The sequence below is a fragment of the Myxine glutinosa genome, chromosome 10 (genome assembly GCF_964187855.1).
Source record: "Myxine glutinosa chromosome 10, kmMyxGlut1.1, whole genome shotgun sequence".
NCBI classification, from domain to species: domain Eukaryota; kingdom Metazoa; phylum Chordata; class Myxini; order Myxiniformes; family Myxinidae; genus Myxine; species Myxine glutinosa.
The window spans coordinates 129932908-129955282 of record NC_136270.1 but is presented as its reverse complement, the minus strand read 5'-3'; the positions used below and the strand labels follow the sequence as shown (position 1 = coordinate 129955282).

Sequence of the window (22375 nt, the reverse complement as noted above, 5' to 3'; positions counted from 1 at the left end):
CGGGTTGTGAGAGCATCATGTGATCTTCGATCGTTTTGTTTGGCTGGTGGAATGTGGTTCTTGATTCTGCTTTTGTCACCAGGTGTTGCACTATCCCCCATTTTTTTGTTGAAGCACGATTGTTTTGTTTTCAAACAGACTTTTATTATGTCTCTGAAGCCGGAGACATTATGTTTTTGGGTTGTCCGTCAGGCTGTGTGGCTCAGTTTTTAGCTGACCTGACTCCACCCTACTGCTTTATATCCATTGGCTGGACAGCTGGCCTGACTCCACCCCACTGCTTTATATCCATTGGCTGGACAGCTGACCTGTCTCCACCCCCACTGCTTTATATCCATTGGCTGGACAGCTGGCCTGACTCCACCCTACTGCTTTATATCCATTGGCTGGACAGCTCACCTGACTCCACCCCACTGCTTTATATCCATTGGCTGGACAGCTCACCTGACTCCACCCCACTGCTTTATATCCATTGGCTAGACAGCTGACCTGACTCCACCCCACTGCTTTATATCCATTGCCTGGACAGCTGGCCTGACTCCACCCCACTGCTTTATATCCATTGGCTGGACAGCTGGCCTGACTCCACCCCACTGCTTTATATCCATTGGCTGGACAGCTGGCCTGACTCCACCCCACTGCTTTATATCCATTGGCTGGACAGCTGGCCTGACTCCACCCCACTGCTTTATATCCATTGGCTGGACAGCTGGCCTGACTCCACCCCACTGCTTTATATCCATTGGCTAGACAGCTAACCTGACTCCACCCCACTGCTTTATATCCATTGGCTGGACAGCTGGCCTGACTCCACCCCACTGCTTTATATCCATTGGCTAGACAGCTGACCTGACTCCACCCCACTGCTTTATATCCATTGGCTGGACAGCTGGCCTGACTCCACCCCACTGCTTTATATCCATTGGCTGGACAGCTGGCCTGACTTCACCCCACTGCTTTATATCCATTGGCTGGACAGCTGGCCTGACTCCACCCCACTGCTTTATATCCATTGGCTAGACAGCTGACCTGACTCCATCCCACTGCTTTATATCCATTGGCTGGACAGCTGGCCTGACCACCCCACTGCTTTATATCCATTGGCTGGACAGCTGACCTGACTCCACCCCACTGCTTTATATCCATTGGCTAGACAGCTGACCTGACTCCACCCCACTGCTTTATATCCATTGGCTAGACAGCTGACCTGACTCCACCCCGAAGCTTTATATCCATTGGCCAGACAGCTGACCTGACTCCACCCCGAAGCTTTATATCCATTGTCTGGACAGCTGACCTGACTCCACCCCCACTGCTTTATATCCATTGGCTGGACAGCTGACCTGACTCCACCATACTGCTTTATATCCATTGGCTGGACAGCTGACCTGACTCCACTGCAATTTATATCATGCGCCGCCATTCCATGAAGCAGCAAAGATTGGCAGGCCTTTGGCTTGAGTGTTAGTCCATGGCTAGGTGCAATTGGAATGATCCCGGTTATATAACCACGATGTATTAAAGATGAACATCAGCTGTGTCACGTGAAAAGTAAGTACACCCCATGTAAAGTTTTGACTTTTTCAACATATTTCAACATACAGCTATTTGATCTTCATTTCAACAATATTGATAGATAAAGGTGATATAATATAACAAATATCATGAAACATTTACATTTTGTAGTCCATTGTATAATTTAAATAAACATAAATGCAAATTTTGCATGTGGAAAAAGTAAGTACACCCCTCCATTTATCACTACTTCAAATACCTAAAATTAGAATCAGGTGCACCAGCTCAGGTGCATATGATTAGAACATCGTCAGAGAGGATCTTGGAGGAACCTGTCTTATTTAAACCTCAGACATTTAGTTTGGTTTGCTCTTTGTTGTTGAAGTGTGCGGCATCACCATGCCTAGATCAAAAGAGCTCTCTGATGCCTTCAGAAAGAAGGTTATAGATGCCTACGAGTCTGGGAAGGGATTTAAAAAGATCTCCAAACAATTTGAAATCAATCATTCGACTGTCCGGAAGATCATCGACAAGTGGAGAAGATTCCAAACAACTGCCAACTTGTTTAGGCCAGGCCGCCCCAGCAAGTTCAGCCCGAGAGCAGACCGCAAGATGCTGAAAGAAGTCTCTAAGAACACCAGAATGTCATCACGGGACCTGCAGGTAGCTCTTGCCACTGTTGATGTCAAAGTGCATGAGTCTACCATTAGAAAGAGGCTGCACAAATTTGATCTACATGGGAGGTGTGCCAGGAGGAAACCTTTGCTGTCCAGAAAGAACATCAGGGCAAGACTAAAGTTTGCCAATGAACACCTAGGCAAAGACCAGCACTTCTGGAACAATGTGCTCTAGACAGATGAGTCAAAGGTAGAGCTATTTGGCCACAGTACCAGAAGACATGTTTGGCGAAAACCAAAGACAGCATTTGACCACAAGAACCTGATACCAACTGTAAAGCATGGTGGTGGAAATATTATGGTTTGGGGCAGCTTTGCTGCATCAGGGCCTGGGCAGCTCACCATCATAGAATCCACCATGAATTCTTCATTGTACCACAGGGTGCTTGAGGATAATGTGAGGCCATCTGTCGGAAAGTTGAAGCTCAACCGAAGGTGGACCTTGCAACATGACAATGACCCTAAACATACCAGTAAATCCACCAAGGAATGGCTGAAAAGAAAGAAATGGAGGGTTCTGGAATGGCCAAGTCAAAGCCCGGATCTAAATCCCATCGAGATGTTGTGGGGGGATTTGAAACGAGCTGTGCATGCAGGAAACCCCTCAAACATCGCACAGCTGAAATAATTCTGCATGGAGGAGTGGGCAAAAATTTCTCCCCATTGATGTCAGAGACTGGTAGACAGTTATAAGAAACGCCTACTTGAGGTAGTTTCTGCCAAAGGGGACAATACCACCTCTTAGAGCAAGGGTGTACTTACTTTTTCCACATGTGAAATTTGCATTTATGTTTATTTAAATTATACAATGGGCTACAAAATGTAAATGTTTCATGATATTTGTTATATTATATCACCTTTATCTATCAATGTTGTTGAAATGAAGATCAAATAGCTGTATGTTGAAATATGTTTGAAAAGTCAAAACTTTACATGGGGTGTACTTACTTTTCACGTGACTGTATGTACATCGGGTCATTGCTATTATTTCCAGCACTGAACGCGGCACATTATACAACGCCCAAATAAAGGCATGGCGTGTTTCCTGATGTTCAACTGAAACTTGGTAGGGGACATGTATTGCAAAGCAATTCTCCCTCTTCTACTTTAATAGAAGTGGCCTTGAAAAATGCCACGATAAGCTATCTTAACACAAATATACACCTGAACATGGATTCCACCAAAGGTGATCAACCCCCTTCGGGAGGGGGACGAATGAAGTTGCTCCAACCACCATCACGTGACCCTTAGTCCTCCTGTGAAGTTTGGTTGAGATTGGATAAGTAACGACCGAATGTATCACGGTCAGACAGACACCAAATAAGTATGATTATCAAGGAGCATCTAACCTTGGTGTTTTCCTTCCTCTTTACAGAAGCAAAAAGCTAAAGCTTTGAGGAAGTCACATTTAAACTCCATCGGTGCAGGAAAAGCTCAGATGTTCTGCAAGCCAGGTGCCTCAAAAACCCATGAAATTGGGGATGACTGTGAGAGACAATGCGGCATGGAAGCTGGCTTTGCTGTGGGATGGGGTGGAGAGGGCCCTGGAACTGGGGGCCCCGGTGGTGGCCAAAGAAATGGATCGAGAAGAGGGGGAGAGAGGAGAGGATTTCACGAGGAAAGGGGTATGTGTTTCCCAAAATAAAACCGACTCCATCTTTTCTTCGCAATGCCTTTCATGTCGTCCCAAAGTGGTACAGCTTTCTGTTGCATCAACTTTTGAATCAAATTTTCCTGTGAAAATGGAATTGTGAAGAAAAATAATTGTACTGCAAAGATCTCCATGAAATAATCTTTCAACACATGTGGAGCCCATATAGGTTGCACACCAACTCGAGGTCTTCTTACAATCGTTTAATGAATGTTTTGGTTTGAAGGGAACACAACATAAGAAAAAGGGGCAGCAACATGCTGTAAATACAATAGGAACAATAATCAGGTAAATAATGATTATAACAATTAACATCTTTGGTAAGCAATACATTTTGATACTCTAACATGTGTATCAAAAATAATAACCATGTAATACTTTAACCAATAACATCAAGCATACCGAACTGTAATACAGCATCACCCAGGTTGTTACCATGGATCTCCCCTAGACATTAACACGTGTACCAGCATCACCCAGGTTGTTACCATGGATCTCCCCTAGACATTAACACGTGCACCAGCATCACCCAGGTTGTTACCATGGATCTCCCCTAGACATTAACACGTGTACCAGCATCACCCAGGTTGTTACCATGGATCTCCCCTAGACATTAACACGTGCACCAGCATCACCCAGGTTGTTACCATGGATCTCCCCTAGACATTAACACGTGTACCAGCATCACCCAGGTTGTTACCATGGATCTCCCCTAGACATTAACACGTGTACCAGCATCACCCAGGTTGTTACCATGGATCTCCCCTAGACATCAACACGTGCACCAGCATCACCCAGGTTGTTACCATGGATCTCCCCTAGACATTAACACGTGTACCAGCATCACCCAGGTTGTTACCATGGATCTCCCCTAGACATCAACACGTGCACCAGCATCACCCAGGTTGTTACCATGGATCTCCCCTAGACATTAACACGTGTACCAGCATCACCCAGGTTGTTACCATGGATCTCCCCTAGACATCAACACGTGCACCAGCATCACCCAGGTTGTTACCATGGATCTCCCCTAGACATTAACACGTGTACCAGCATCACCCAGGTTGTTACCATGGATCTCCCCTAGACATCAACACGTGCACCAGCATCAATAGCTCCGAACCACTGTAGCCAATGATCCAACCCTCGTCATTGTGGCTAAAACATGCGTCTCCGTGCTGCATCCATACGTTACCATCGGTTGCTTTGCCAATTCCTACACAACCTGATTAAAGTAATTACACAACCATTACGAGCCCGCACAGATCACCAACTCAACAACCGAAAATGGCGCCTTCTTTGCCGATGAGGAACACAAAGGAGCGGCTTTTTAAGAGTGAACATACGGTTGACATCATTAGTTCCGGTAAAAATAAGATCAATCGGAACGGTCATAACACACCTGTAGCCCACGGATCTCTGAGATAATTTAATAACTCTGAATCAATCGACACAAAGTGACGCACTTACCGCTCACACGAGTCCTGGGGTCATTCGACTCCAAACTCCGAAAGAAAACCGAACCCAAAGACAACAATCTTCATGGGTGAAGAGGTGAATCCACACAACACCGGTGACCACACTCCACGTTAATGGCTGGGCCTGAAAACCTGCCAAAACCCTGCTCTCTCCACGGCAGTCAGGGCTGAAGCGTGCTTTCCATTTCCATTGGCCAACAACTAAACTTAATTTTACATTTTATCACCCTCATGGCACAAATCACCATAGATCAGACAACAATCTATCGCTAGACATTAAACTACAGTAGCAAGGAAAATTTAATGAAATAAATATACCAGCCAATGAGAACAACTCCATATGGCCACACCTTACGCTGACACATGCATGTCAAATAAAAATCCAAAATGTACAGTCGTGGCCAGAAATATTGGCACCCTTGCACTTTAAAAAAATAATGCACCATTTCTACCAGAAAATTGTTGATGTTTTCAAATCATTTGGTATCCACATGTGTATTTCTTTGGTTTGCGGTGGAACAAAACAAAAGAAACCTGAAAAAAATGACTAAATCTTAGCTTATTCCACACAGAAATCCTAAAATGGCCCAGACAATATTATTGGCACCTTTTAGAAGTTGTTCGAAATAATTAGATTTTCAAGCAGGTGATACTCCTTTATTTGGAATTGAACTCACCTATGGTGAGTTGCAGGTGCCTGCAATATAAAAATCACTCATTCAACCAGTTTGAACAGAGAAAATGAGCTATTCTGCTGTTTTGTGTCACTGTGTGTACCACAATGAGCATGGAGAAAAGAAAGAAAACCAGAGAATTGTCTGAGAAGGTCAGACACAGGATTGTAGCCAAGCATGGACTATCCCAAGGCTACAAGTCTATCTCCAGAGACCTTGATGTTCCTGGGTCCACCGTACGCAATGTTATCCGGAAATTTAAGGCCCATGGCACTGTAGCCCACCTCCCTGGATGTGGCCGCAAGAGAAAACGTGATTGAAGATTGCAGCAAAGGATTGTTCAAATGGTGGAGAAAGCACCTCGATCAACTGCCAAACAGATTCAAGTTGACCTTCAGACACAAGGTACGACAGTTTCAACTCGCACTATCCGTCATCAACTCGATGAAAGGGGGTTCTATGATAGGAGACCCAGGAGGACCTCACTGCTGAGAGAGAGACATAAGAAAGCCCGACTGGATTTGTCAAAACACACCTAAACAAGCCAAAATCATTCTGTGGACAGATGAGACCAAATTAGAGCTTTTTGGTAAAGCACATCATCTCTATGTTTACAGAAAACAAAATGAAGCCTTTAAAGAAAAAAACATCTTCCCCACAGTCAAACATGGAGGAGGTTCAGTGATGTTTTGGGGTTGCTGTGCTGCCTCTGGCACTGGGTACCTTGAATGTGTGCATGGAATCATGAAATCAGGAGATTACAAAGGTATTTTGGAGCACAATGTTGAACCCAGTGTCAGAAAGCTGGGCTCCGTCGAAGGTCATGGGTCTTGCAGCAGGACAATGACCCCAAACACACTTCAAAAAGCACCCAGGAATGGTTCAAGACAAAATGCTGGACTGTTCTGAAGTGGCCAGCAATGAATCCAGATCTAAATCCCATTGAACACCTGTGGGGAGATCTGAAAACAGCAGTTGGGAGAAGGCACCCTTCAAATCTGGGAGAACTGGAGTAGTTTGCACAGGAAGAGTGGGACAAACTACCAGTAGAGAGGAGTAGGAAGCTCATTCATGGCTATAGGAAGTGCTTTGACGACAGGTATTTTGTCCAAAGGCCGTGCTACCATATATTAAGTCTTGTGTGTCAATAATTTTGTCAGTGCCATTTCATTTTATTTTCTGATTTAAAAGGATATATTATATTCTTAATAAAAAAACAAAGGTTCTGTAATATTAACAGTGAAATAAAGAATTGTGGAGACCAAATACTTTTGTCAATTTCAACTTTTTTTTTGAGATAATTCTGAGTTATTTGAAAAAAGTGCAAGGGTGCCAATATTTTTGGCCACGACTGTAATTACGGATGTATAGTTTAAAGCTGTTCCCGAGGTACGACTTTTCAAAGATGCCAATTCCGATCCCTCAACTCTTCACCCTTCACATAGTCATATACGTCAGAATCTGTTTTGCTTAGAGAGCTAAATGCAACCCTTTGTGAAACTTAGAGGATGTATTTTCAACTGGAAACTAGTGCTGGGCAATAATCGTGATGGGACGATAATCGTGCTTTAGATTTATTATCGTGATAACGATTAAGGAAATTAATTATCATGATATCTGCTGCCCGTTCACAGTAGGTAAATCGCACCTAGTTCCCGGATATTGATGTTGGCACCTTGCGCCCATTCTGCACACCAACTTTATCCAAATCCGTCCACAACTTCTTCAGATGTCGTGCTATATATCGTTTATTTTTGTTTTTGTTTTTTGTATACAAGATCGAGGCTCGTGAAAGACCTAACATTCATCACACAAAAATTCAAACCGACACACAAAACACAAAATAAGGGGAGCGGTAGACAAGATGGGGAGAGAGGGGGAAGGATGGACAAAGCACAACATTTGAGAGCAAGGACATCAAGAGAACTGTGTAGTCTAGTAGGAAGACTAGGTCCCCCTGCACCCCCCGGAGATATACTTCTAATCAGTGTTTCTAGATTGGAAAAAATGTGTAGAAAATGACTAGCTATGGCCCCAAGCTGAAAAAATGTCCCACATACCATTTTTATGCAAATTACTGCTGCAAATTTTATGCAAAATTATGCAAATTTTATGCAAATTTTTGATGAGGAGTAGAGTTGAGGGGTCTTTGAGGGCTTCATCGAGGTGCTCTCGGTTGCAAGACTGGGTCATTCTGAGAAGCACAGCAGGGTCAGAGATCATGATGTTCTCCTCCTCAGTGAATCTCTCCATCAACAGCCTCTCCATTGCCTCACACACTGTTTTGAGGCAAAAGAGGGACTTTGCGTAGGCCTTTCCACTGAGAACACCTTTGAGAGATCCACTTGTTACTAGTTGTGCCTCAAAGAGAATCTCTGCATATCCAGAACCACGCATCTTGTGTCCAGTGAGCATCCCGATGTAGTTCATGGATGTGTGGAAGGGTCCAATCGTTACTACATGACTAGCAAATTCATTTGGCCAGCGCCAGATGATGGGAAGGGCTTTCATGCAGACACCCAGATCAAATGTATTCAGGGCCCATCTCTGACCCACCTCAGCAGTTGCTGCCTCGGAACGCTTCAGTAGCTCACGAACAACTGCGTTGTCTGTGATCGGTTGGTGGATAGGCGTGCAGTAGTCGACTGTTGATTTGCTGGGTGGGGGAGAACCAGTTGCAGAGGTGAAACCCCCTAGCCCAGGCACAGGCTGCAGGCCATTGCCATGCCATGCAGGCACCAGGCACAGACCGATCACAGACAACGCAGTTGTTCGTGAGCTACTGAAGCGTTCCGAGGCAGCAACTGCTGAGGTGGGTCAGAGATGGGTCCTGAATACATTTGATCTGGGTGTCTGCATGAAAGCCCTTCCCATCATCTGGCGCTGGCCAAATGAATTTGCTAGTCATGTAGTAACGATTGGACCCTTCCACACATCCATGAACTACATCGGGATGCTCACTGGACACAAGATGCGTGGTTCTGGATATGCAGAGATTCTCTTTGAGGCACAACTAGTAACAAGTGGATCTCTCAAAGGTGTTCTCAGTGGAAAGGCCTACGCAAAGTCCCTCTTTTGCCTCAAAACAGTGTGTGAGGCAATGGAGAGGCTGTTGATGGAGAGATTCACTGAGGAGGAGAACATCATGATCTCTGACCCTGCTGTGCTTCTCAGAATGACCCAGTCTTGCAACCGAGAGCACCTCGATGAAGCCCTCAAAGACCCCTCAACTCTACTCCTCATCAAAAATTTGCATAAAATTTGCATAATTTTGCATAAAATTTGCAGCAGTAATTTGCATAAAAATGGTATGTGGGACATTTTTTCAGCTTGGGGCCATAGCTAGTCATTTTCTACACATTTTTTCCAATCTAGAAACACTGATTAGAAGTATATCTCCGGGGGGTGCAGGGGGACCTAGTCTTCCTACTAGACTAGTGGGAGGGAGAGGGCTTGGGGGGAGGTGGGAGAGGTATAAAACATATGGACACTGCAAGGACTTCCAGGAAAGAAGTTGGAATTTCAAAAAAAAGTGTATCTGGGGTGAACATTAGCGGGGGTAGAAAAGATCAAGCTTTTGGATGGGGGAAGATAAGAGATGGTGGTGAACAGCTGTTTTAAAGACCTGGAGGGAGGACTGGGATTGAAGGGAGTAGGGGAGTTTGTTCCAGAGGCAGGAAAAAAGGGGAATGAAAGAGTGAAGGTGAGCAGAGAGCCCAGATTTTGGCAGTTTAACCATAAGAGGGTTGCAGGCAGATATTGTGCGACCTGTAGGAATATTTGGGGGACAGAGCACAGAGAGAGCTGGGGGAGCAAGGCCGGAGAGGAGTCGGTCGAAGACAGAAAGACCACCAACCTGCCTGCGGTGAGCGAGTGAAAGGCCCTCGGAGTTAGCTTCATCGCAGGAGATTCCAATGATTCTGAACACATCAATTGCGTTGGTTTTGCGTTGGTTTTGTCCTATATCTTAATTGTGAAGAAAGACTTCAAAAAATTTATCAGATCCTGATCCTGATCTGGATGTTTACCAATATCTAATCATTTCCTCCTTGTCACATACACATAACGTCTCGGCCAAATTTTGGCCGAATCTGTCCTCAACCTTTTGAGATATCTTGTTCACAAACAGACAGGTGTGAAAACTTAACTTCCATCCACCTTAGGCAGAGATAATAAAATTTAACTTCTCCATTTTGCTTCTCTTACCATGTTTTTGGTTTTTCTTTGAAAAATTGAAGTTTGAGATGGGATGGAAACCAAACTGATGGTCAGAGATCCGGTTGTTTGAAAACAGGAAAGACGTCCTCAGAAGCAATGATGGATTCCATGACTGTTTATACTGTAATGGGAAGTGAGCTTACTGATCTGCAATAATAATAATAATAATAATAATAATAATAATAATAATAATAACTCTAACTGCCACTTTATAACTGCTGGCAGTGATGACAGGTTTCTTCCGCCTTCCCGCTTTGATACAACCCCGCTTTGATACAACTCCGCTTTGATACAACCCCGCTTTGATACAACCCCGCTTTGATACAAACCTTTTCAAACCTTTGATACAACCTTTGATACAACCTTTGATACAACCTTTTCCGCCTTCCCGCTTTGATACATCTCCGCTTTGATGCAACCCCGCTTTGATACAAACCCGCTTTGATACAACCCCGCTTTGATACAACCCCGCTTTGATACAACCCCGCTTTGATACAACCCCGCTTTGATACAACCCCGCTTTGATACAACCCCGCTTTGATACAACCCCACTTTCATTCATAATTAACGATACACTGAAAAATCACATGGCTGGAGAAGATAAAATGTAGAGTTTCTTCTTCTTCACACAATAACACCTTCTCCCTTCCAGACCATACAACCAATCATGTTGAAGTTTTAAACACTTATTCCCATTGAAGACATGTACATTACTTTGAAATTTCACATTGATCAATAAAGCGGTTCAAGAGATGGAATTTTTTAATATTTCCGTTCAACTTCTCATGGCTGCCAAACCGTACAACCAATCCTGTTGAAATTTTACATAAGTATTCTCCTTGAAGATGTTTACATAGCTTTAAAGATTTGCTGTCAAATCTAATTTGTCATGAAGGATGTTTTGCCTGGTTGTGCCGACTAGGCCCAAGACGTGAAATGGTAGATGATCGGAGGCAAGGGCTTGGCAGTGGAGGAAATGAGGGCGGCAGCGGTGATGGCAGAGGTGGTGAGGATTGGCGCGGACACGCCGCCGGTCGAATCGACGTTGGTGAGCAGATTGCGTTGGCGTTGGTCCGACTGCAACAAGACATGCATAGTGTCCTACAGAGACTCAACACCCTAGAGGCTTTGACCACGTCACAGGTTTGTCTCGTGCCTTTTCTTCCCTGTTGTTTTCTGCCTTACTGTATACTTATAATCTCCAGAGTAACTCTTTGGTTAAACTTGTTTTTCTTCCTCCATTGATGTTGGCTGTGTTCGCATAGAAGGGTGAGTCCATCATAAATCATTAGTTTCAATAGCTGAAGTCTGGTTTCCAGTTTCAAGTTTAAATTGAGTACTTCCAAACTTTGGAGGAGCTAATCTCTCCAAGACCATGGATTATTATGGAGTAAGTCTATGTGAACACAGTACAGGTATCCGGTGTAACGTAACCTGCAGGCTATAATGGAGCAGGGTGCTAACTGAGGCTAGTGAGCCTGAAATGGAGCAGGATGCTAACTGAGGCTAGTGAGCTTGAAATGGAGCAGGATGCTAACTGAGGCCATCGAGCCTGAAATGGAGCAGAGGATGCTAACTGAGTGAGGCCCTCAAGCTTGAAATGGAGCAGGATGCTATCTGAGGCTATCGAGCCTGAAATGGAGCAGGATGCTAACTGAGGCCAGCGAGCTTGAAATGGAGCAGGGTGCTAACTGAGGCTAGCGAGCCTAAAATGGAGCAGGATGCTATCTGAGGCTATCGAGCCTGAAATGGAGCAGGATGCTAACAGGCCAGCGAGCTTGAAATGGAGCAGGATGCTAACTGAGGCTAGCGAGCCTAAAATGGAGCAGGGTGCTAACTGAGGCTAGCGATCCTGAAACGGAGCAGGAGCCTGAGGCTTGTTTTCCATTACGTGTGACATCGTTCCTACATAACTGTGATGCCACCCGCCTTGTTGGAAAGTGGTATGTGTGTAACATGTCATGTGTTACGTGCTCCTCCCCGACCCCCTGGTCACGGTGTACGTCCGAGCCCCGAGAGGAGTCACGGCAGAAACATGTGTTATTCTGTGTGTCAAAGATCAACGGAGAAGCCACCCCAATTGTTACTCACAAACAAATATTGTATTAGCATCACACAAGAATAACAGTACAACAACAATAGTATTCCAAAGTACAATCAATAGGTCCTATGATGGTACCATCAGTTTTGTAATATATAACTCACTGTGCTCCAAGTGAGTGAAACAAGAACATTCCCCAATGTCTCTTATTCCCGGCTTCAAGACGAAGATTATTCGCTCCAGCGATCGCCAGAACGATGGCCAATCGAGACCAGAATCCCGTGCGGATGGCAAATACAGTCACACAGCCGAAACTGTACAAAGGCGCCCTCAAGGCGACTGGGAAATCCAAAGGCGCCCTACAGGTGACTGAGAGATCACACCCTCAGTATGGACGAATTAACCTTCGAAAAGCCACGTCACACACACGCCCCAGGTTGCCGTCTGAAGGTGGTGAAAATGGTCGAAAAGAGACGAAACCGCGAGCAAAGCACAAGTCTTGCGCGAGTCCAAATGGCCGACGGCCCGGTCCCGTGGCACAATGGCACGACAATGTTTCTCTCCTGAATTGATCGCAAAACCTGACACGCAGGTTAATCTGTCACAGCGCTAACCACTCTGTCGTAGGAATCCCTTCCCTGAGAAGCCCGAAAGTTCGCGAGTGACTGTTGTTCGCCAACGTTCGCTCCAGACCGCAAATAGCTCGGCTCCTTCTTGTCCGACTCTCTCGCTCCGCCCTCTTTTTCTCCTCGTCCTCCGGTTCCCGATCCGGTTTCCTGTTTGTTTTAACATTAACTTTTTTACCTTTTGAAAACAGCTCGTGGACAATAAACCTTTTGAAAGCAATAATAGTATATGGAATCAGAAATATTTACAGTGGATGCAAACCACCACAACGGAAGTGACGAATCCGTAACATGTGTTAGCGTTTTGCATTGAAAAAAGGACGTTGTCATCTCATATTATTAAAAGGTGTGTGTGTGTGTGTGTGTGTGTGTGTGTGTGTGTGTGTGTGTGTGTGTGTGTGTGTGTGTGTGTGTGTGTGTGTGTGTGTGTGTGTGTGTGTGTGTGTGTGTGTGTGTGTGTGTGTGTGTGTGTGTGTGTTGGCCGGTCGTGGGTTTTAATCCCTTCTCCCAGGCATAAGCACCTTGTCTCAACTCGGACAGTGTACAAGAGATTTATTAATGGATAAGGATAACATGCATGGGAGGCATGGCACTTAGGCTAGTAACACCATCTGGGATAACATCTTGTTCTCACACAGCCAGCACCAACATCTCAGTCAGCTTCAACCCGTATTCGGTTTAATATACTTTTCTCAAAGATCAAAGGAACTCAAAACATCTCCCCAGTTTATCCCTCCCCAATTTCACAGACTGCCGTCTGCCGCCTCGGAGAAAAGTTGTAAAGAGTGGTCAGGCAGGAACCTCATGGGGAAAGAATGTTTTGGAAGGTGAAACAGGGATCTTGTCAACAGTTTTTTTCCGAGCCAGACAATTAGACGCTAGTGAAGCAAAATGGGTCACAGTGTGACGCTGCTGTCACCAAATCAGGAGAGGGATTATATGAAATCCCTCACGTGTGTGTGTGTGTGTGTGTGTGTGTGTGCATGTGTATGTCACATTTTATACAAAAGGGTTCCTTCTGATGTAGAATAATAAAAATAGTAACATTGGAATGCCGATAATTGATTGACTTTGTTGAAAAGCTGTTAATTGATTTACTTTGATGGAAAGCTGATAATGATTTACTTTGTTGGAAAGCTGATAATCGAATTACTTTGTTGAAAAGCTGATAAATTGATTTACTTTGTTGAAAAGCTGATAATAAACCACGCTCGGAGGGCCGAGGTGGTGGAATTGCCGTAATACCCCGACAGGACATCAAGACCAGCCTCATCTCCATCTCATCTGCTCCATCATTTGAACACCTGGCTTTTAAACTCTCTGGTCACACGCAGTCAGTCATGGCTGTCGTCTACCGCCCTCCCAAACCACACCCATCATTCCTGTCTGACTTCTCCTACTTTCTGACCCAGCTCTGTTCCCTCTCCCCCTCAATCCTCCTCCTCGGTGATTTCAATATCCACATGGACTCCACTGACTCCACTGACTCCACAATAACCACTGACATCACTGATTTACTCACCTGCTTTAACCTCACTCAACATGTCAACTTTCCTACCCATAACCGTGGGCACATTCTGGACCTTGTCTGCTCTACTGGATTAATTTCGCACCATCTCTCTGGCTCCGACCTCACCCTCTCTGACCACTTAGCCATCACTATGACCATCAACATCCCCACCCCAGCACCAAGGCATTATCGCACTATCAACTTCCATAAGCTAAACGCTCTTTCACCGACCTCATTCTCATCCACACTCTGAAAAAATGTCCACTTCTCCCTTCGTTGACCTCCACACCCCTTCTGACCTCACTGACTACTACAACCACATTCTCTCCTCCTGCCTTGACCAGCTTGCACCAATAAAAACCAAAACAGTTTCTTTCACCCATTCTGCTCCCTGGTTTACCCCTGAACTCCGCCTGATGAAAACTCGTGCTCGCCAACTTGAAAGACTCCGCAATAAAACAGGTCTCTCAATTCACTCCCAGGCCTACAAGGACCACCTACAGCACTACAAAGATGCCCTCTCCTGCACCCGCTCCACCTACTACTCTCAAATTATCCACTCTGGCTCTGGAAACCCAAAAGCACTCTTCTCTACAATAAACAAACTCCTCAGCCCCCTGAACACCACCACCCAGTCATTCACAGTAGACAACTGCATCTCCTTCCTTTCATTCTTCCAAAGCAAAATTGACAACATCTACAACAGCTTAACCACCACTGCATCCGCTCCCCCTCAAACCACCTGCCCCCCCTTATCCTGCCAACCCCTGTCTCAGTTCTCCCCAGTCTCCCCTACTGACCTCTCTGAACTCCTCATAGGAATGAAAACTGCCACCTGCACTCTTGACCCCATCCCCTCCAGCTTTGTCAAGGCCTCCCTTCCTGCTCTCTCTCCACTTATCACTGCAACAATAAACTCCTCCCTGTCTACAGGCATCGTCCCACCATCCCTCAAAATTGCTGCTGTTACCCCCATTCTGAAAAAACCTGGACTAAACCCTGACACCCTAAACAACTTCAGACCCATCTCCAACCTACCCTTTCTGTCAAAAGTTTTGGAACGCGCTGTAGCCACTCAACTCAAACATCACCTCTCTGCCAATAACCTGTATGAAACATTCCAATCCGGATTCCGCTCCAACCACAGTTCTGAAACTGCTCTCCTCAAAATCACCAACGACCTTCTTCTCTCCTCTGACGCCGGCAACCTCAACATTCTCATCCTCCTCGACCTCAGCGCCGCCTTTGACACCATCAATCACACCATCCTCCTCACCCGACTTGAAACCACCTTTAACATTATCGGCACTGCCCTCTGTTGGATCAAATCATACCTCTCTGACAGATGCCAGTTCATCTCCATCAATAACTGCAAATCCCTCACTGCTCCCCTCCCCCAAGGTGTCCCCCAAGGTTCAGTTCTTGGCCCCCTCCTCTTCATCCTGTACCTGTCCCCCCTTGGTCACTTAATCCGCCGTCATGATCTCCAATTCCACTGCTTCGCCGATGACATCCAGCTTTTCATCTCCACCAAGTCCATCTCCACCGCCACCCACTCTATCCTGACAAACTGCATCACTGAAATAAAATCCTGGCTTCAAATCAACTTCCTCAAACGTAACTATGATAAATCTGAAATAATCATCATTGGCCAAAAAAACGCTCACCAAATCCACCCATAACTTTGCCCTCAACATCGACGGTATCCCAGTATCCACCTCCCCTCACATCCGGAATCTTGGCATCATCTTTGACCAAACCTTCTCCTACGACAAATACACTAAACATATCACAAAGACAGCCTTCTTTCACCTGAAAAACATCGCCCGTCTCCGTCCATCCCTCTCCTCCACGGCTGCAGAAACCCTCATCCACGCCTTCATCACCTCCTGTCTGGACGACTGCAACAGCCTCCTCTATGGTTCACCCTCAATCATCACCAATAAACTCCAATACATTCAGAACTCCGCTGCCCGTCTACTCACCCATTCCCGGACCCGTGACCACATCACCCCCGTCCTTTATAAGCTTCACTGGCTCCCCATCCCCCAGAGAATCCAGTACAAAATCCTCCTCTTGACCTACAAAGCCCTCCATAACCTGGCCCCATCCTACCTGACTGACCTCTCCAGACACACTCCCACCCGCAACCTCCGCTCTGCTGGTACCAACCTCCTGACACCCCCCCCCCCCCATCCGGACCAAATTCAGATCCTGGGGGGACAGGGCCTTCTCCATCGCTGCTCCCACCCTCTGGAACTCACGACCTCACACCATCAGAGACTCCTCCTCACTCACCACATTCAAAACATCACTCAAGACCCACCTGTTCAACACTGCATTCAACATTTAACCCACAGCATTTAACCCCTGACTATCTCTTCTCCTTCTCCTTCCTTTTGCTTTGATTATTTACCTATTGATTTTTGCCTTTTTGCACTTGTTTTTTGTACTCTGTCAAAGCGCCTTTGGGCTTCTTGAAAAGCGCTATATAAAATAAATGTATTATTATTATTATTATTATTACTAGGGCGTGCCCGTACTATATATATATCTAAAACTATATCCCCCCCCTCTATTTACATTAAATGGTTTGGTCCATACGGGTTTGGTCCCGTACGTGCGTGCAAAAAAACATGCGTGCAAACAACAACAACAAAAAAAAACTTTGAAACCACGTGGCAGTAACGACCACAGAACCCCCCCCCCTCTATTTACATGAAATGGTTTGGTCCATTGGCAACTTTGAAACCACGTGGCAGTAACGACCACAGAACCCCCCCCTCTATTTACATGAAATGGTTTGGTCCATTCGCAAAGCCAAAGCGAACGGCTTGCGAGTATGGTGACCATACCTTGGGAACCACTTGTCCGATTAATTTCAAACCTTGAAAAGGCACATCCTCGGGTCCCCAGCAATATATCTGGCAAGTTTCAATTAGATCGGACCCGTGGTTGTCGAGAAACAGCGGTCACAGACAAACACGCACACACACACACACACAGACACACACACAGAGATTACTGGAATTATAGATAGATTATTATTATTATTATAATAATATAATCGATTGACTTTGTTGAAAAGCTGATAAATTGATTGACTTTGTTGAAAAGCTGTTAATTGATTTACTTTGTTGGAAAGCTGATAATCGATTTACTTTGTTGGAAAGCTGATAATCGATTTACTTTGTTGGAAAGCTTTGTTATTTTTTATCAAAAACTCTCTTCCTCACTCACCCTGCACTGCCCTCTCTCCACCTCACCCCCAGGAGTACCTCTGGCTACGGCTTCCCCTTCGCTCCCACCTTTTGTTCATATGTGTGTTGTACCGTCCTCCAATCAGTGATGACTCCATCTACATCTCGCTGTCTGATAATATGGACCAACTTCTATCTACTCATCCCAACTCTCTCTTCCTCATATATGGTGATTTCAATTGTCACCCTGCCAGTTGGCTGGGTGTGGTTACCTCTCTCACCAGCCATGGCTCCTCAGCAAAGGAATTCTGCGACTCACTTGGACTGACACAATCTGTCAATTTCCCGACCCGGATCTCAGTCAACGGAGCATCTTTTCTTCTAGACTTGGTCATGACTAACTTCCCTGCAAATGTATGCTGCTCTTCTTCTGCTCCAATCGGCTCATCTGATCATGTGCTTGTTAAAGTGGACATCTCTCTGACCATTCTCAGAGAGCCTCCTCAGCGTCGACGAGTCTGGCATTTCACTCAGGCCAACTGGCACGGTCTTCAAGCAGCCATCAATCATCTGGACTGGTCTCCCATCTCTACCGCCCCTGACATCAACTCATCCTGGGAATTCTTCCAAAGTAAATTGCTCTCTCTCATGCACAGATTTATCCCATCTCGTCTTCGGTTGTCATACCCTTCCTCCCATCCATGGTACACGGAATCTTGTGGTGAGGCAGTTGCCCAGAAACAGTTTGCCTTCGCCTCCTGGAAAGCAAATTCAACGGAAGGAAATCTCATTTCCTTTCACAAAGCCCGAAACAAGTGTGTGTCCACCCTCAGGAGAGCCAGGAAACAATATCTCTCCACTCTCAAGACCGAACTCTCAAACCTGTCTCCCTCTTCCAAATCCTGGTGGCATCTGGTATCCCTGGTGTTGGGCTAGTGGCTAGGGTGCCGGCTTAGGATCCTAGGATCCTGGGTTCGAATCCCGGTCGATTGCTGAATTAACGCCAGGGGGGTTGACTCAGCCTGTCATCTCTCCGAGGTCGGCTAATTGAGTACCAGTTCACTGGTAATTCCCTGTTTGTCGTTAAAGGCGGCAAAAAGGGTTGGCGTCAGGAAGGGCATCCGGCCGTAAAACATTGCTTCAAAAAGGGGACCGAAAAACAACAACAACCACGGTTCCCGAAAAAGGCCAACCCCCGCTTTGCGGGGAAAAATGGCCTCTAAAGGTGGTTATCTGGTCAAATCCGTTTCTGGTGTTTGTTTCCCCTCCATCCCCACCCTTACCTCAAACGGCTACACAGCTGACTCCGCACGTGAAAAAAGCTGAACACCTCAACTCTGTGTTTGCCTCTAAATCTTGTATCCCAAACCCATCCCGCTCTGCACCCACCATACCCAGTCGTACCCAGCTGCTCCTGGACTCCGTGTCCTTTCCTCCAGACAAGGTGGAAAAGTTTCTGTCAACCCTCGACTCCGCACGTGAAATAAGCTGAATGCCTCAACTCTGTGTTTGCCTCTAAATCTTGTATCCCAAACCCATCCCTCTCTGCACCCACCATACCCAGTCGTACCCAGCTGCTCCTGGACTCCGTGTCCTTTCCTCCAGACAAGGTGGAAACATTTCTGTCAACCCTTGACTCCGATTCTGCAACTGGACCTGACGGCATGAGCCCACGGGTCCTAAAATCCTCCTCTGCCGCTCTTAAACTCCCTCTCTCTGTTCTCATCACCCTCTCTTTTGCTCAAGGTCATCTGCCATCACCTTGGAAATCAGCCAACATCACCGCTTTACACGAAAAAGGTGCAAAAACAGATCCTTGGAATTACAGACCAATCAGCCTGCTCCCAATTATCAGCAAAGTCATGGAATCCATCATTGCTTCAGATATCAAATCTTTCCTCTTCTCAAACAGCTTGATCTCTGATCATCAATTTGGTTTCAGACCAGGTCACTCTACTCTGGACATGCTGGTTCTGCTGTCTCAACAATGGATGGAGGTTCTCAATGCCAAACAGGAAATTAGAGCTGTCTCCCTTGACATATCACGTGCCTTCGATACGGTCTGGCACCCCGCTCTGCTTTCCAAACTCTCCTCCTATGGTATCAATGGAAATCTCCATGCATGGCTTGCGGACTTCCCCTCTAGTCGGAGTCAACGTTGGTCTCGCGAGATCTCGGAGACGGTGGGAGGGATTTTCGAAGCTCCACACGGTCTCCACGTTTTTCGAAGTTAAGTCGGTTCACAATTGTATTTTGTCGAAACTGTATTTATCTTTCGGTGTGTGAAGTTATTGTGTGCAACTTTGGTTGTTTCTCGGTGTTTATCTTTCATAAATTGATCGTCTGTTTGCCGTGTCGCGAGCAAGGCCTTTGCCGCGTCGCGAACGATTTGAAATCGAAGTTAAGTGATTGTTCCCATTTGTATTTTCGTTAAAACTGTATTTATTTATGGTGTTGTACGTATATTGTGTCCCGACGAAGATTTTTCGGTGCAAATCTTTCATACCTGTATTGAAAATCGTGTTAATTCGTGTCGTGTCTTGAGGCCTTGTACAGTGTACACTGTACAACCTTGAGGCTTTGTTTTTCTCTCAGCGGTCCGTCGTTTGTGATCCAATAACTTTCGTTCTCTGTATTCCCAGCCTTTTCACCCATAGCCTACTTCCTTGTGTAAATCTCAACTCAAAAAAAAACAAACAAACAAAAAAAAAACATTCCTTCTCTGTTCTCATTCGTTTATTCATTCTTATTCGTTCGTTCGTTCTTCGACCACGTGTTTCTCCCCCATTTCCCCAGATAGTTTTCACTGTTATTACCCTTCAATGTTTACACTTTCCCCTCAAGTTATGTATTCCGTCATCTTTTATAACACCTTTTTCTTCTTCTTCTTTAAAAGGCTGCTTTCGACTTGCTCACCAAATCAATTCATCCCAAAAAAAATATCCATCTCCTATAGTGCCTTTTTTCTACATTCCCTAAACTCTCCTGCACTCCATCCTCCATCCAGCGTCCTCAAACGTATTTTTAACTCGAAGGTCACAAGAAACTCATTTTGCAATAAATGTTCGTTTCCCATAAATCGTACACTTTCTAAAATCCAATCTCACCCCTCCCCTCCAAATCTTCCCCATAACCCCTCCCCTCCAAATCTTCCCCATCACCCCTCCCCTCCAAATCTTCCCCATCACCCATCCCTTTCAAATCTCCCCCCTTGCCCCCTCCCTCCTAAACTACCCCCTCACCCCTCCCCGCCAAGACGCCCCCTCGCCCCTCCCCTCCTAGACTCCTCCCTCACCCCTCCCCTCCAAATCTCCCCCATATCCCATCCCTTTCAAATCCCTCCCCTTGTCCCTTCCCTCCCAAACTCCCCCCTCACCCCTCCCCTTCAAATCTCCCCACCCTCATTGCTTCTCAATTTCCCCCCTCTCACTCCCCTCCTCAAAGCATCCTCCCCGCTTCTTCCCCCTTCCAACTCTCACCTCCATCTCCCCCAACCTTCTGCCTCGCTCTTCCCCCTCCTCAAATAACACCTCATTGTGCCTCACCCAATCACCATCAAACCTTTTGTCCGCCCCATCCTTCCCTTTCTCCGAGCTATTCTGAAATCTCTGACACACCTTCAACAGCTCTCCCTACCTCTTCCACCTCTTCCACATCTTACCCTACCCCTCCTTCCCCCTGTTCTGTATCTGATGCTCCCTCTTCCTCTTCATTAACGGTATGGACCTCAAACATCCGGGGCCTTCGTTCAAACTTAACTGATCTCTCCATACAGGTTGCTTCTGTCAAACCAGACGTGATCTGCTTAACAGAAACTTTCCTCCTTTATGATGTCTCTGATTCCTTAGTATCTCTCCCAGGCTACTCCCTCCTCCGGTATGATAGACCTGAGCCTCGTGCTGGAGGTGGGGTTGCTATCTTTATCAAAAACTCTCTTCCTCACTCGCCCTGCACTGCACTCTCTCCACCTCACCCCCAGGAATACCTCTGGCTACGGCTTCCCCTTCGCTCCCACCTCTTGTTCATATGTGTGTTGTACCGTCCACCAAACAGTGATGACTCCATCTACATCTCGCTGTCTGATAATATGGACCAACTTTTATCTACTCATCCCAACTCTCTCTTCCTCATATGTGGTGATTTCAACTGTCATCATGCCAGTTGGCTGGGTGTGGGTACCTCTCTCACCAGCCATGGCTCCTCAGCAAAGAACTTCTGCGACTCACTGGGACTGACACAATCTGTCAATTTCCCGACCCGGATCTCAGTCAACGGAACATCTTCTCTTCTGGACTTGGTTATGACTAACTTCCCTGAAAATGTCTGCTGCTCTTCTTCTGCTCCAATCGGATCATCTGATCATGTCCTTGTTAAAGTGGACATCTCTCTGACCATCCTCAGGGAGCCTGCTCAGCGTCGACGAGTCTGGCATTTCACTCAGGCCAACTGGCACGGTCTTCAAGCAGCCATCAATCATCTGGACTGGTCTCCCATCTCTACCACCTCTGACATCAACTCATCCTGGGAATTCTTCCAAAGTAAATTGCTCTCTCTCATGCACAGATTTATCCCATCTCGTCTTCAGTTGTCATACCCTTCCTCCCGTCCATGGTACACGGAATCTTGTGGTGAGGCTGTTGCCCAGAAACAACTTGCCTTCGTCTCCTGGAAAGCAAATCCAACGGAAGGAAATCTCATTTCCTTTCACAAAGCCCGAAACAAGTGTGTGTCCACCCTCAGGAGAGCCAGGAAACAATATCTCTCCATTCTCAAGACCGAACTCTC

At 46.0% G+C, this 22375-nt stretch overlaps 1 protein-coding gene across 14 annotated transcripts in view; it reads left to right on the top strand.

Annotated features, from left to right (window-relative positions):
- ACBD5 (acyl-CoA binding domain containing 5) overlaps window positions 1-22375 on the top strand; it is a 104402-nt gene that overhangs the window by 60491 nt on the left and 21536 nt on the right. For all 14 annotated transcript variants that reach the window (XR_013624820.1, XR_013624821.1, XM_078786103.1 and 11 more), the window contains 2 exons: window positions 3568-3817; window positions 11136-11356. Coding sequence is in view for 12 of the 14 variants with exons in the window: in XM_078786103.1 (XP_078642229.1) it covers window positions 3568-3817; window positions 11136-11356 (471 nt within the window). In the remaining 2 variants the exon portion in view is untranslated. The remainder of the gene's footprint in view (window positions 1-3567; window positions 3818-11135; window positions 11357-22375) is intronic.